Source organism: Pyricularia pennisetigena, chromosome 3 (genome assembly GCF_004337985.1).
Source record: "Pyricularia pennisetigena strain Br36 chromosome 3, whole genome shotgun sequence".
Classification (NCBI taxonomy): Eukaryota; Fungi; Ascomycota; class Sordariomycetes; order Magnaporthales; family Pyriculariaceae; genus Pyricularia; species Pyricularia pennisetigena.
The window spans coordinates 5,388,089-5,400,673 of NC_043742.1; the positions used below are offsets into that span (position 1 = coordinate 5,388,089).

Sequence of the window (12,585 nt, forward strand, 5' to 3'; positions counted from 1 at the left end):
CCCTGACCTGGCCTGCACGATTCTCAATGGCTTTGCTCAAGGCTAAACACGAAACTGCTTCAAATGCTAACCGTCCCCAACCAGAGGCGCTACTATTGATATCGACTTATCTCACGTCAAGTTCCTCGGCAACCTGCAGCTCAACCTGTGGGACTGCGGTGGCCAGGAGGCTTTCATGGAGAACTATCTCTCCCAGCAGCGCCAGCACGTCTTCAGCAACGTCGGGGTCATGATCTACGTCTTTGACATTGAGTCACGCGACGTCGACCGCGACTTAGCCACCTACGTCACCATCCTTTCGGCCCTCATGCAGTACTCGTCTGGAGCTAAGATCTTCATCCTAATCCACAAGATGGACTTGATTCCCAACCAGACTAAGGAGACCGTCTTCGTCGAGCGTGTCAACCTGATCCGTCACCGCACCGAGGAGTTCATGCACGGCGGCCCCGGCGGTCAGGTCGACCTGACCCCCTTCGCCACCAGCATCTGGGACCAGTCGCTGTACAAGGCTTGGTCTGAGATCATCCACGACCTGATCCCCAGCCTGTCTCTGATCGAGGAGCATCTCGAGAAGCTCGGGGCCCTGATCGAGGCCGAGGAGATCCAGCTGTTTGAGCGCACCTCGTTCCTCGTCGTTTCGTCCTGGGTCTCGGAGGTTGGCGCCCTCAACCCCTTCCAGGACCGCCAGGAGCGCCTCAGCAACATTCTCAAGGCCTTCAAGTCCAGCTTATCAAAGTACACGGGCACCCCGCGCAACTCGGAGCAGTTTCGCGACTTCGACCTCAAGGTTGGCACCGGCTTTGCCCTCTTCATCACAAAGTTCACCACAAACACATACATACTTTGCTGCCTGCCACCGGGCGAAGCCCGCTTCAACGCCGCAAAGCTCAACGTCCGCATAGCCGCCCGCCTGTTTGAGGCCCTAGACAACCCTACCAATGCTGCAAAAGCGGCGGCTGCTGCTGCCGCCTCGCAAAATGCTCTAGGAGGTAGCTCTGTTGGTATCACTGCAGGGAATGGTGAGGGATGAGATTAAATAGCCACTACTGTGTGTTGACTCCACACTGCTTCCTAATAATTTCTGATGATTTTTTTTTTCTTTGATTACGGGCCTAGGATTTTGGAACAACGCTGACAGAGATTTTCTGATACCCATTGTATTTACTATGCACACTGATTTCTTTATTTTAATGTTGCTTACTCTTTGGTGTCAGGTTTTGTCACATGCATGAATCTGATCAGTATGTGGCATCATACTCCATAAAGCGGTCGATGTCCTAACCGTTCATATCTAAGAAAGTAGAATCTACACGCGAGCTGGTATCTTCCCGTGTCCGACGCTGGTTGCCTTGAAAGTAACGCCTGTATCCCTATGCCCTAGTGACAAATCCCAAGGCAACTGTAGCGTAAGTAGCCCAATACCAAAACCTGAGCCCCTTGGCAACTCTCAAGACTTTGAAATGCTTTGATTCGTAGCCATTTTTCATTGATACCAAAACTGCCAATAATTTCCAGAGTCAAACTTCACACCCATTTGACAACTGCCGTTCCGCCCCTCTTGAACTCGTTCATTTCACCCAACACCGTGGAGCGGTCAATGTGCTCCTTGTTCGGGAAGGTTGTTGCGAGTACCCAATTCCTTGTGAGTGTTTCGGGATAGGCGTTTTGCACAAACTCATAGACATCGCCCACTGTCTGTGTCGTATTGAAGCGAGCGGGTACCCGGGCACCGTTGGGCATCTGGATACGGATCGTCAGGATAGGCAGGGACTCGTCCAGGCCTGTGTTAGGATTGGATGCTGAGTTGCTGGAGCTCGACGCGGGAGCTTGGGTTGTGGTTGCAGAGCTCGATGCTGCGGCATTACCATCGCCCGGAACCGGGCTTCCTAACCGCCGACCTTCGCCTCCAAATGGTCTGTAGATGCGGGGAAGCTGGTGCCAATTCTCCTCATGCTTGACAAGCTTGACATCCACCTGCTCGTCGTAGTTGATGTTCATGAGGTGCAAGGGAACCCTACCCTGGTTGATCATCCTGAGCGTCTGGGTATTACGGGGATCATCCAGCCTGTGCAATGGGCCATCGTCGATGCTGAAGCCATCCTCCCACATGTGAAGTGTGCGCTCTACGGTCTGTTGCGGTTGGCTGGTTTCACGGGGGATAGAAGAGCCACGAGGGTCAGGAATGGTACGTGATGGGACGCCATCGCCACCTAGGGTCTGGCCAGACCCAGTAAATCGACTTGGTGCCTCGGGAGCAGCTCCGCCAGATGAAGAAGGGCCTCCACGTTCAGCATTGCTTGATACCACAGCATCGTCAATATCATTCAGTTCACGTTTCGGGGAAGCTTGGAGAATGTTGTAACATACCGGCGTGCCTTCTCAATAATGTCCCGAACGAGGTCCCGTGGGGCTTGACCCGGGTCCTGAACTGCCAGTCCTGATTTTTCTCCTCCAGCAAACAGACTCCGGCGCTTCTCCTCATCGTCTTGATGGTCTTCGTCATCCTGCGCAGATAGGTCGCCCAGTGTCCTGAGCTTGGTGCCCCCAGTGCTTTTCTTCGGGGCCTGGGAGGATGAAGCGGTGCCGCCCGATGAGTAAGGAACCGGACGTCCATCTAGCGTCCGCGGACCGGTGTAGCTGTCTTCCTGGCCTGGTGCAGGCATAGCGCGGGCGCCGGGTGTATCATCGTCTTCGTCCTCGTAGAAAGCTTGAAGGGCTTGATCCATGTCCCAGTGATAGGTTGTGAGATACGTTTTGGCCTGGAGGATGGGAACTATTAGCGCTGGCCACCGCTCGTATCAATAAATGTCTCTTCTTGTGAAGACAAACCTCGTTTGCAGAAACACCAGTCAAGTCAGAAAAGTGATTGACGGCATCCTCGTGCGACGTATTGGACGCCATGGTGCGTGCCAGTTGAAGGAGGTCGGAGGAGGATGAGAGGTGGTGATGCAGGAAATTTAACTAGGCAGTTTTGATGGGATATGAAGAAGCAGTTCAATTTTTTTTTATTGAAAAGGTTGCGGTTGCAGTGTAAGATGTTCCTGTTGTTCGTAGTAATGACGAGGTACGCTCGGAGCTTGAAGCTTCTAGGCAGCTTCCGACACGCGTGGGGTGTGAATGCATCGTTGGGGTGCCCCGCACAGCGATTATGTCACAGTGAACTGTTGGCCAATCCCGTGAGATTTCCATGGTCAGGGGTACCTGAAATCCACCCTTACCAGCCTGAAGCTCTTCACGGCGGCAGTTCCCAATCGGCTGGCTATTCCTGCGTCACCAACTGCATTGCATCAAATCTATTGCCGTGGATCTGCGGAGAACCAAAAATCGTCGACTGCTACACCGACGACGGCGACCGCCCGTGGCACGCCTTTACCACTTCCGCATGCCATTATCTAGCGCCGAACGGTCTGCTAATTGAAAGCCGTAAATTACAAACATCCGGGTGTCCTCCGAACTTCTGGCCTGATCTTCCTTTTTCATTCGTCAGCGAAGGGCTATTTCGAGGTCCAGACATATCCTTTACCATGGCGTCCGACGAACTCTCAAGTCATTTGGCAGAATCCGGAGTGACGATACGCTCCGATAGCGAGCATTACTCTGCCGGGGAAGAAAACACGACCTCTCCCGATTCCTCCGGAAGTCCTGCAGTCATTCTGTACCAGCCCCCAACAGTTTGGTCGTTGGTGAGGAGTGCTGCCATAAACCTGCTGCTTCCCTTCATCAACGGCATGATGATGGGCTATGGCGAGCTTTTCGCACACGAAATTGCCTTTAGGCTAGGCTGGAGCGGCACAAAAGTAGGTAAAAAGGGGGACCACTGGTCCCAATCAGGGCCTGGCCGGTTTCGCTTCTTTGCTGTAACCTGCAAGAGCATCCTTACTAACTATCCGTCACCTAGGTATTTCCCCTCACCAGGAGAACAAGACACCCCGTAGGCCCCGGTGTTGAGGTTATTGACAGGCCACGACCGTCAACTAGCCTGGATGATTTGACCAGCTTGGAGTGATTGTCATATACACCGAACATCTACAATATACCACCCTCACCCGTTCAATCTTGAGGATACACGTGTACTGTCTGCATATATCATACCAGCTTGGAGCGTTGCCATGTCGATAATGCGGTAGAAGACAACCATGATAGAATAACCATTTGCGTGCAAAAGAGGAAGCCGTTCGTACTCTTTCACGAGGGTTGGTCTCGGCAGAACAAAACTTCAACGGACTTTTCCCAGTTTGTCTGTGCCATAGAGACGTGTCTAGTTATTGACGAGTCCGTGACTACTTCAGCCACCTTGTCAAGGGTAGTTCAGATCCAGCCCGCATAATTGAGGTTGTCAGGATTTCTCACTACTCAGAACTATGGTCAGTGGCCAGGGTTGGATCTGTCTGTACGGGTAGACGCGCCTGTTGTCGCTAGGGATTCAGTGACTGATCAGACATGCTTGCTGCTTGGCAGACAAAGGTTGCCAAAGGCCCCACCCAAGATTTGTTGACTCCACCCAGCAGCAATCGTCTGGTTCAATTGACCAAAACTTTCCTAAGGTAAAAGTCCAGCTCCTTTCTTCATATTGAATTCTCGCTTCCCCCAAGGCATGAGCAAATTGCCCATGCTCACCACACAATGATCCCAAGCAGAGGACTATCCCGGTGCCTGCCGAGGCAAAGGCTCGATATCAAGGTAGGGGCTACAATGTTTGCACGCTTCCGACTCAGCGTCGTATACAAACAATCTTTGCTAAGGCGCTTACTCGCAGTCTCTATCGAAATCCTCTACGAGCACAAGGCAGTTCGGCACGGCTATCCGCAACACCAATGGAGGCTCAAAAACATTAAGAGCGTCGCAGGCAATTGGCCTGCTTGGCGGGAGGAGGACAGCTGGCGTCGGCGCTGCTGCTGCCGGTCTTATGGCGCCAAATTACTTGAGGGCACCGCCGCAGGCTCGGAGCCTTTCCCTCTGGCCGTGGAGCAGCGGCCTCAGTGGCGGCGACAAGTTCCCTGAGACTGCAGACGCAGCGACCTCATCTGCAGCAGCAACAACCCCCGCCGCACCAGCCGAAACCGCACCAACCCCCGAGGTGGCCGCCGCGTCCCCGGCAACGCCCGACTTGAGCGGCGCCGCCGACCCTGCTTCCGCAATAGACCTAAGCGGCACAACCGCCTCGGTCGGCGATGTGCTCGATGGCTCGCACTACCTCAACCTCGCCTCGGATCATATTGGCTACCTCCGTGAACTTGGTCTCAACTTCGGCTGGGGCCCCAGCTCCATGGCGCAATGGGGGATAGAACACTTGCATGTATGGGGTAGTATGCCATGGTGGGCTGCCATCTTGGGATACGCGGTCGTCACACGACTCGTGCTTCTGAAGCCCTCGATCGACGCATTCATCCAGCAGAGGAAGCTCCGGGCCCTCAAAAACGACCCCCGAGGAAGGGCCGCCTTTGACAAGATGTCGCAGATGATGTCTGGAGGCTCGGCATCGACCACCGAGCTCTTGGCGGCACGCGCTGACGTCCAGAGGCTGCAGAAGGCTGCAGGTATCAGCTCGTTGAAGATGGCTCTGCCCATGATCCAGATGCCTATCGGTATCGGTGTGTTCCGTGTCACGAGCGCCTGTGCGGACCTTCCCGTACCCAGCTTCGAGACTGGCGGCTTCATGTGGCTGATGGACTTGACTGCGCCGGATCCTTACTACATACTCCCCATCGCTTCCTCGGCCATGATGTATGTGATGCTGCAGCACTCGATGAAGATGTCGGCGGATAAGTCTCAGACAGCCATGTTCAAAGCGGTCCAATACGTCCTTACTCCCATATCCTTCCTTGTTTCCCTCAAGTTGAACGCCGCACTTCAGCTGTACTTCATTGCCAGTGCGGGTCTGCAGGCCATGCAAACTTTGATCTTGAGCCGCCCGGCCGTCGCCAAAGCCCTCGGGGTTGACCAGCTGAACCTCCCCGAAAATGCTGCTGTCAACACCGACAAGATTGTATGGGAGGCGCCGAGGGAGATCCAGACGACTGCCACGGTCCAAAAGCCATCTCCCGACGAGCTCGACGTCAACACCGGCAACCCCATCACCAACATAAAGAACACCATGTCCGGCGTCAGGGGAAAGCTGAACAGCTTCGCCGAGCGGGGCAACGCAAAGAAGACGTCCCAGGACGCCGCCGCTTACGAGGAGAGGCGCGCGCTGGAGGAGAAGGAGCGCTACTATGCGCGGCGCGAGCAGGCTGCCCGTCGCGCTAGGGAGCGCGCTGGTCGGTAAAGTATCATTTGAACCTCAGGGGTGGCGGGGGAGAAGTGGTTGATATTCTTGGATCTTTTAATGCTCAGGTGCGTCAAAAAGGCCATCCGAGTGCATCTTGTACGACTTTTGTGGCAAACTGTATAATAAGAAAAATCATACATATCCGATGAAATTTTTTTTTTCTTTAAAACAAAAAAAGAAAAAGCTCCCATTGATTTTACTTGATATCCATCCCTCTGGTCCTCGTTCACTCCTCGATGCTAGCTTGTTGATAATCCGCTTTTGCAAAAAGCCCGGTGAGTATTTCTCAGGATGCTTGGCCCACACCACTAGCGAGATCACTTGCATACAAACTTTGTGGGCAGAGGGCGCACAAGCACGAATTAGCCATTTGGACATCATTTGTTGGGTGACTCGTGATCAATCTAGCATTTTGGCTCTGTCAACATATGCATTCATCTTTGCTTGATCCATATACTGCCATAACCTCTGATCCGTTACACCGTCATATGGAGCTGTTCTATCAAAAAAATGCAGGCATGTTTCATAACGGCCTCACTCACGCCCTCCAATTGCGACTTGTAGGTTCCCTTTGTTGTATCTCATTATTCTCCCAGTTCCAGACCTCCCCACCCAAAAAAAAAAAAAGAACGATAATTTCCAAAACTTCGTGATGGACATGACGCGAGCGCAAAACAGTGTAAAAGCAAAAGGATTACATTCAGCTCAACTCTGGATTTCATTAGAAGACGGTTCCATCACTGTCGATCAGAATGGGAGGTTCCTTGGTGTTGGGCCTGCTGACTTCGGCAATCTCGCGACCACCCTAGAAGCAAAGAACGACAAAGTTAGCTGAAATGAAGGTGAAGAACAAAAGATAATATCAAGAGCACGTACCTTCCAGCTTCCAGCCTCAAGCAGTTGCGCGAGAGTCAGCTCATTTCCTGCAAGCTCCTTGCTCAGGAAGGCGTTGACGTCTACACAAAGTTTGTCGAGCAGCCCGACTGTGACTCCGCGCCACTCGACGATGACATCGTCGCTGGGCTCAAACATGGGCGCGACCTCTACAGGCTTTGTGCCCGTCCTTTCGCAGTATTCATTGTAGTGCTGCAGTCCACGCTCGGCGTCCTCCTTGTTCAGCGTCAAAACGCCAAGGTCGACGAACAGTCCTCCGTTGCGGTATTCCGGTAGGCCAGTGAGCAGCTCCGTGCCGGCAAAATGGATACGCAGAAGCGACTGCATGGGCTGCATCAACGAGTAGGTGAGCCACTGAGTGAGCTTGTGGAACGGCAGGATGCCTTCCCATGGCTCTACGCGGCCCGAGCTCTTGGGAGAAGAGGACTTATTTGAGCCACCCGAGCTGCGGCCTCCAGGGAAGGGACTAAAAGTCGGCTTCGAGGATGTTGGGCTGTTGCTGGGAGGCGAGGATGAGCCACTTGTTTGTGGCTGTGGCATTGAAGAACATGGCCATGCATCGCCCAGGCTGACACCGTTTATGGCGGTTCGGCTCTCGGGCCAGATTGATGCAAGGCCTGACATGAGGACGTTCCAAAGTGTGGGCAGGGGCACAATAGGCATGCTTGACGCTTGCGTGCTCGGGTGGGCGAGCAAGTGGTCGACCATGTTGCCCGGCCTGCCATCCTCACCCCAGAATTCCGTCGACTCTGACAGTGCCTTGCCTAGACGGAGAAGCAGATTCGTCCTTCCCTCTAGGCCAGCGAGCTCATTGCCCGGCTCAGACTGCAAGCCCTTGGCCAGCTTCTCAACCGTCAAGGTGGCAAGACCATCCTTGTCAACCTGATACTTGTTCTCTTTGGAGCTGGAGAACAGACCCTGCTTGAACATTTCCAAGCTGGCAATTGCCAAGCCCTCGGACCGCTTGTAGACGCGGCCATTCTCGGAACTCTTGAAGCTCCACTGGAGTCCTGCACCGGCATCTAGGAGCACGCTCACGAGGAACAAGTCAATCATTCGCCTGCACTTCTCCGTGCTGTCGACCGTCTCCGGGAAAGCAGATAGGAGATGTGCGATGCGGTCGCGGCCGCCAACGCAAAAGTGCTGGTGCCTGCCATGGCCGGGGATTGAGTGAAACGGTGCGTCGTAATCTCTCTGAACGGAGTTGAGATAGTCGGGTCAGCAGTTGTCTCTTAGACTGCAGTCTAACGGCCGGCCGTATAGCGCAATTGGGCGGAGGTGGTAGGAAAAGGGAAGAGGAGAAAAAAAAAAGATGGCGATTGGAACGATCAGCAGTCAAAGACAAAACGTACCTTGATGATCTGGGATACAAAGCTCACGACATCAGGGAACTTTCGCATGTCCACTTGGAAATGGTTCAGTTGGTTTTTAAATGCCTTTTCGGTGACGATGCTGCATCGCTCCCTTACGGCACCCAAACTGCGAAGATAACCGGCCGGGTCAAGGGCTGGGTCCGGCGGCTTGGGCAGGTCGATCTTTGGTATGTGGACCGGGGTGAGCGGCGTGTTGGGGGTTCCGGGACTCGACATGTTTGTGCCTCCTGATGTGCGGTATAGACTTCGGTTGTATGGTGCTGTTGAAGCATCGGGAGATGTAATGCTCTTGGAGGAATGAGAACCCAGGCTGGCGTTGGACCCTGCTGTGTGGAGAGCCGGCTTCTTGCTCTTCACCGCCTTGGGTGCCTTATCCTTACTGCGGGAGAAAAGTCCCATTGCGGGGAAGGAAGGATGGGCTCGATGCAACCAAGTTCCTTGAACTAGGACGGATCCGGTCTGTGTCGTGACTAAGGCGCGTTGGGAACGACTTAAACTGGATGAGAAGGCGGTCGTCTGATGTAAAGTGTGGCTACCTTGGCACTGTTGAGTGATGCTGGTATTAGTTAGTACAACCAAATCCTATCCAAACTTGTTCTTGCCAGGGTGTGTGTGATGAACTAATTGTTCGTTCTGCCGACTTCAATAGAGGCGGGACCGGGGCGCCGACTAACAAGATCGTAATCGGGGCGACTCCTAAGGATAACGAAGGTGGTATAAACAGGATGTAACGCACCGCTTTCAAGGTGGGGTAGCAAGCCGTAGGGGGACCCTAAGCCGTCTGCACGAGGCACACGGCTTTTTGTATCGTTTTCGATAGTTTGCGCCCTTATTGTTATCCCCCAAATATTCGTTCCGTTGTCGACCTTGATTGCGAAACCGATTGCGATCCTTGCAGGCACTCGTCCTCCGCTCGCCTGATCCTTCGTTCGCCCTTTCTGAGGCAGCAGAAAAATTGCCCCGGATTTCTGGGACGAAAGCCCGGTCTCGGAGTGGCCAGGATCTGCAATCGGGAAAAGCACCGACCAGTACCTTAAATGTCCAAGTTCAGTTGGCTTGTCGTCGATCTTGTCCAATGACTCGTCAATCCGTTTTCTGGTCGAGTTGCCGTCGAGGTTGATGAAAGGGTCTATACGCAGCGCCGACCAAATATATAAAATCCTCGCGTGGTGATCGTTTCAATTGACTCAATCGGAGCCTGATCCGTGCTGGCCGACCAATGTCGCGGATTTCGGAGCTTGCGACTTGCACCGGCTTTCCAGCTGAGCGCTACTGTGACCAAACAGCCCACTTATAAAGAGCCAGCCGAGGAGACCACAAGGATGTGTCTTGGTCGAATCGTTGCAAAAATTCGTATAGACGTCGAAATCGAAATCTCTATGATCTGGTTGGACTTCAATGCGACTTCCTCCCGGATGGGCAGAGGACGAAATGAGAAGAGAAGAAAAAGGGCCGCTGCGGTCGCCTATTTGTGAATTAGTAAGTTTACCCAAATATAGTAGGAGCCTTGGGGTTTTGTTTATGTCATGAGGATGGTCAAACAAATGCGCCTGAACGGGTACGGGTAGCGAGACCAAACAAGGGTGTCGATGATGGCTTGTCGCTCGGCATATGCCACAAGATGAGAGGCAGATACAAAAGAAAACAACGGCGAACAGCCCCCTTCCGGTAAAATAAAGCAGCAGGGCGCACAAAACCAACCTCTCAGCTCTATATTCCGCACTTTCCTATACCTACAAGTTTCTCGGTGGTTCACTACTTTTAAGTTATGCGTTATGCCGAGTAATCAATCGTTTTGCCGTCTTTGGTTCGATATGGTGCGTCGGCTAAGATGTGCGCTTCGAGTTGAGATTCTCCCGTCTGAGTGGTGTCTTGATTTCCTCCTGCAACACGGTTGAATGCAGCAATAAACACGTCCCTGGGAGTTCTGTCTTGTGCAGAATGAACAGACAGAAATAGAAGCGTCAGATGCAGCTGCAGATAAAAAAACAGAAAATAAAAAGAAAGTGATTCGGTAGAGTCGAGCGGGATCACAAAGTCAAGCCAAGCCCTGCCAGTTGGCGCAGCTGTGAGAAGCACCAAGGACAACCCAAAGACTCACCTCAGCTTTGCTAGTCTGGAAAGCTGCTGGAAAGTAATTAGTCCAGGATGCTCTTGACAATTTCACCAGTGGAAAAAGGCGGCAGCGCCAAACAATCGTAAATTTCCCAAGTTCGCGGAGACAGAGCGACGGCTTGGAGGGGGCGTCGACTTTTTGAAAGAAACGCCTCCCCAGCACAATTAACATCAAATTGGATCTCAGATGACAACCGGTTCCCACCCGGTAAGCAGGTTCCGGGTGCATTAGAAACGGGTCCTTGTAGCCCCTGTTTTTTTTTTCTCGTCATGGAGACTTTACGAAGGACAGGCTACACTACAGACCTCTGGCCAGTGGCAGAACTGCTTTGAGCACATCTTGTACTCCAAGTGGGAATCGAGACTGTGGAAACGAACTAAAGGTTGCTAAGCACGATGGTCCAACTTTGCCAAAACCTATCTACTGTATGTGTTAGTGTCATCCGACCTTAGCCTGCGTTTGAGTTTGTCGTAGTGTTTCCGTTGCTCGCCTCACTTTCAGCATTGATGACACAGCATTATCAATCCCACTCCAGTTGCAATCGATTTGGACGTTCTCACGGATTGTATCCGTCGATGTTGGGACACAAAGTCAAGCGCGCCGCACCTGACAGCAACGAATAAATAAAGCCCCAATTGAGATCCTTGGCAGGAGAAACCCCCCATGCAGGTGAGCGCGGGGTCATGCAGGTACGCGAGGAGCAAGGGGGAAAAAAAGAGAGAGAAAGCAGTGTGCAGGGGGTTGCTACCACGCAGCCTGAGCTCGGATGAGAAGGTGCTGGGGTGACAGGCGAGCACAAAAAAAAAAAAAAAAGTCGCGTTCCTGGCATAGGTTCAGAGTGGTGTGTGTACCGGTACTGCCTACCGCTGGTCCGGATATGGAGCTATACGACGATCCTCAAGTTTCTATTTGAGCCTTTTCTCTGTCGGCTGGTGGATGCTCCCCCGATATAGCGGTTGAGGTGCCGAAGGAGCTGCCTCCACTAGGTACCAAACACCTACGTTACCTTGACGCTATTTAGCAAAACCATAGGCGAGAAGATCAAAGGCAATGAGCGGGGCGGGATACTTCTTGGTTCAGGGTTGACGCCATATTGAGGGATCCGCTGGGCGCCCGCTTGCCCAGTCCTCCTACGTAGGTGAGCTTGGTTAGGTACCAACTTGCCAAGCAAGGTCTCCAGCGTAACTTATGTACTGTACATGTCCGACCATGGTCTTGTCTCTTGTGGGGGTGGTAAAGAGTAAGGAACGTGTCTGTGAGCTGCCCCCTACCTGCATCCTGCATAGAACTGATCGCATTTGTAAGGGAAACCTTCACATGCAACCCGAGATTGAATGCAACCCTATCACCGATGTAATACTATTATCGGCAGGAGATTCACCTTCTTTTTTCAGCCATCAAGTTAGGTACACAGTTTTCTTGTGGTTGTCATTTTTTTTTCTCATCTCCTTCTGTATCTTATCTTCCTAAAATGCCTTTTCTCCGTCGAATAAATCTCCGAGACAGTATGGTGAGATTCAGTGTATGCAAGATGTGCGCAACCCATAAATTTACGACTGGTCAAGTCGCAAGCTTTATCCAATCCAGCATTGGCAAGAGTTGATTCAATTTCAGCGTCCCGTGCCGCTGATTGCCCACCATAGCCCTTTATTTGCTCCGCACCCTATGCCCTGCCGTGCTCGGGATCTTCACGGTCCTTCTTCGCGAAGTCAGCACCTTGCGCCATTTGGGATCCTTACCCGAAATAGGGACCCGCGCTCAGCTGCGTATTCGCCCAGGATCAGGGCAGAACGGTCCGCGCAGCGCTCACGATTTTAATTGGATCACACATTTTGGTACCTAGCGACCAAGCAACCTATCGCGCGACAATCAAGCTCCTTGTTGAGATGTGGAAGTCCTTACTTGATGCTCATCACGAAACCCAGCGTTATGCT

The 12,585-nt window shown here is 52.7% G+C and overlaps 4 protein-coding genes across 4 annotated transcripts in view; 2 read left to right on the forward strand and 2 right to left on the reverse strand.

Moving 5' to 3' along the window:
• The window catches only part of PpBr36_03247 (uncharacterized protein), a gene marked incomplete at its 3' end in the record, with an annotated part of 1,368 nt that extends 338 nt beyond the window's left edge, over window positions 1-1,030 (forward strand). Inside the window, exon 2 of the mRNA XM_029890421.1 lies at window positions 85-1,030. Coding sequence (XP_029753959.1) covers window positions 85-1,030 — 946 coding nt within the window. The remainder of the gene's footprint in view (window positions 1-84) is intronic.
• Window positions 1,031-1,524: 494 nt separating this feature from the next.
• PpBr36_03248 (uncharacterized protein) lies at window positions 1,525-2,901 on the reverse strand (the record flags this gene model as incomplete). The annotated part of the gene is made up of 3 exons (XM_029890422.1): window positions 1,525-2,296; window positions 2,368-2,759; window positions 2,830-2,901. The coding sequence occupies 3 exons, from the start codon at window positions 2,899-2,901 to the stop codon at window positions 1,525-1,527; spliced, it is 1,236 nt and encodes a 411-aa protein (XP_029753956.1).
• A 623-nt stretch (window positions 2,902-3,524) lies between these two features.
• PpBr36_03249 (uncharacterized protein) lies at window positions 3,525-6,265 on the forward strand (the record flags this gene model as incomplete). Its single annotated transcript, XM_029890423.1, has 2 exons — window positions 3,525-3,797; window positions 4,757-6,265. The coding sequence occupies 2 exons, from the start codon at window positions 3,525-3,527 to the stop codon at window positions 6,263-6,265; spliced, it is 1,782 nt and encodes a 593-aa protein (XP_029753955.1).
• Window positions 6,266-6,989: 724 nt separating this feature from the next.
• Window positions 6,990-8,934, reverse strand: PpBr36_03250 (uncharacterized protein; the record flags this gene model as incomplete). Its single annotated transcript, XM_029890424.1, has 3 exons — window positions 6,990-7,073; window positions 7,145-8,356; window positions 8,515-8,934. 3 exons carry the CDS (start codon window positions 8,932-8,934, stop codon window positions 6,990-6,992), a joined length of 1,716 nt encoding a protein of 571 aa, XP_029753043.1.
• Window positions 8,935-12,585: the final 3,651 nt, after the last annotated feature.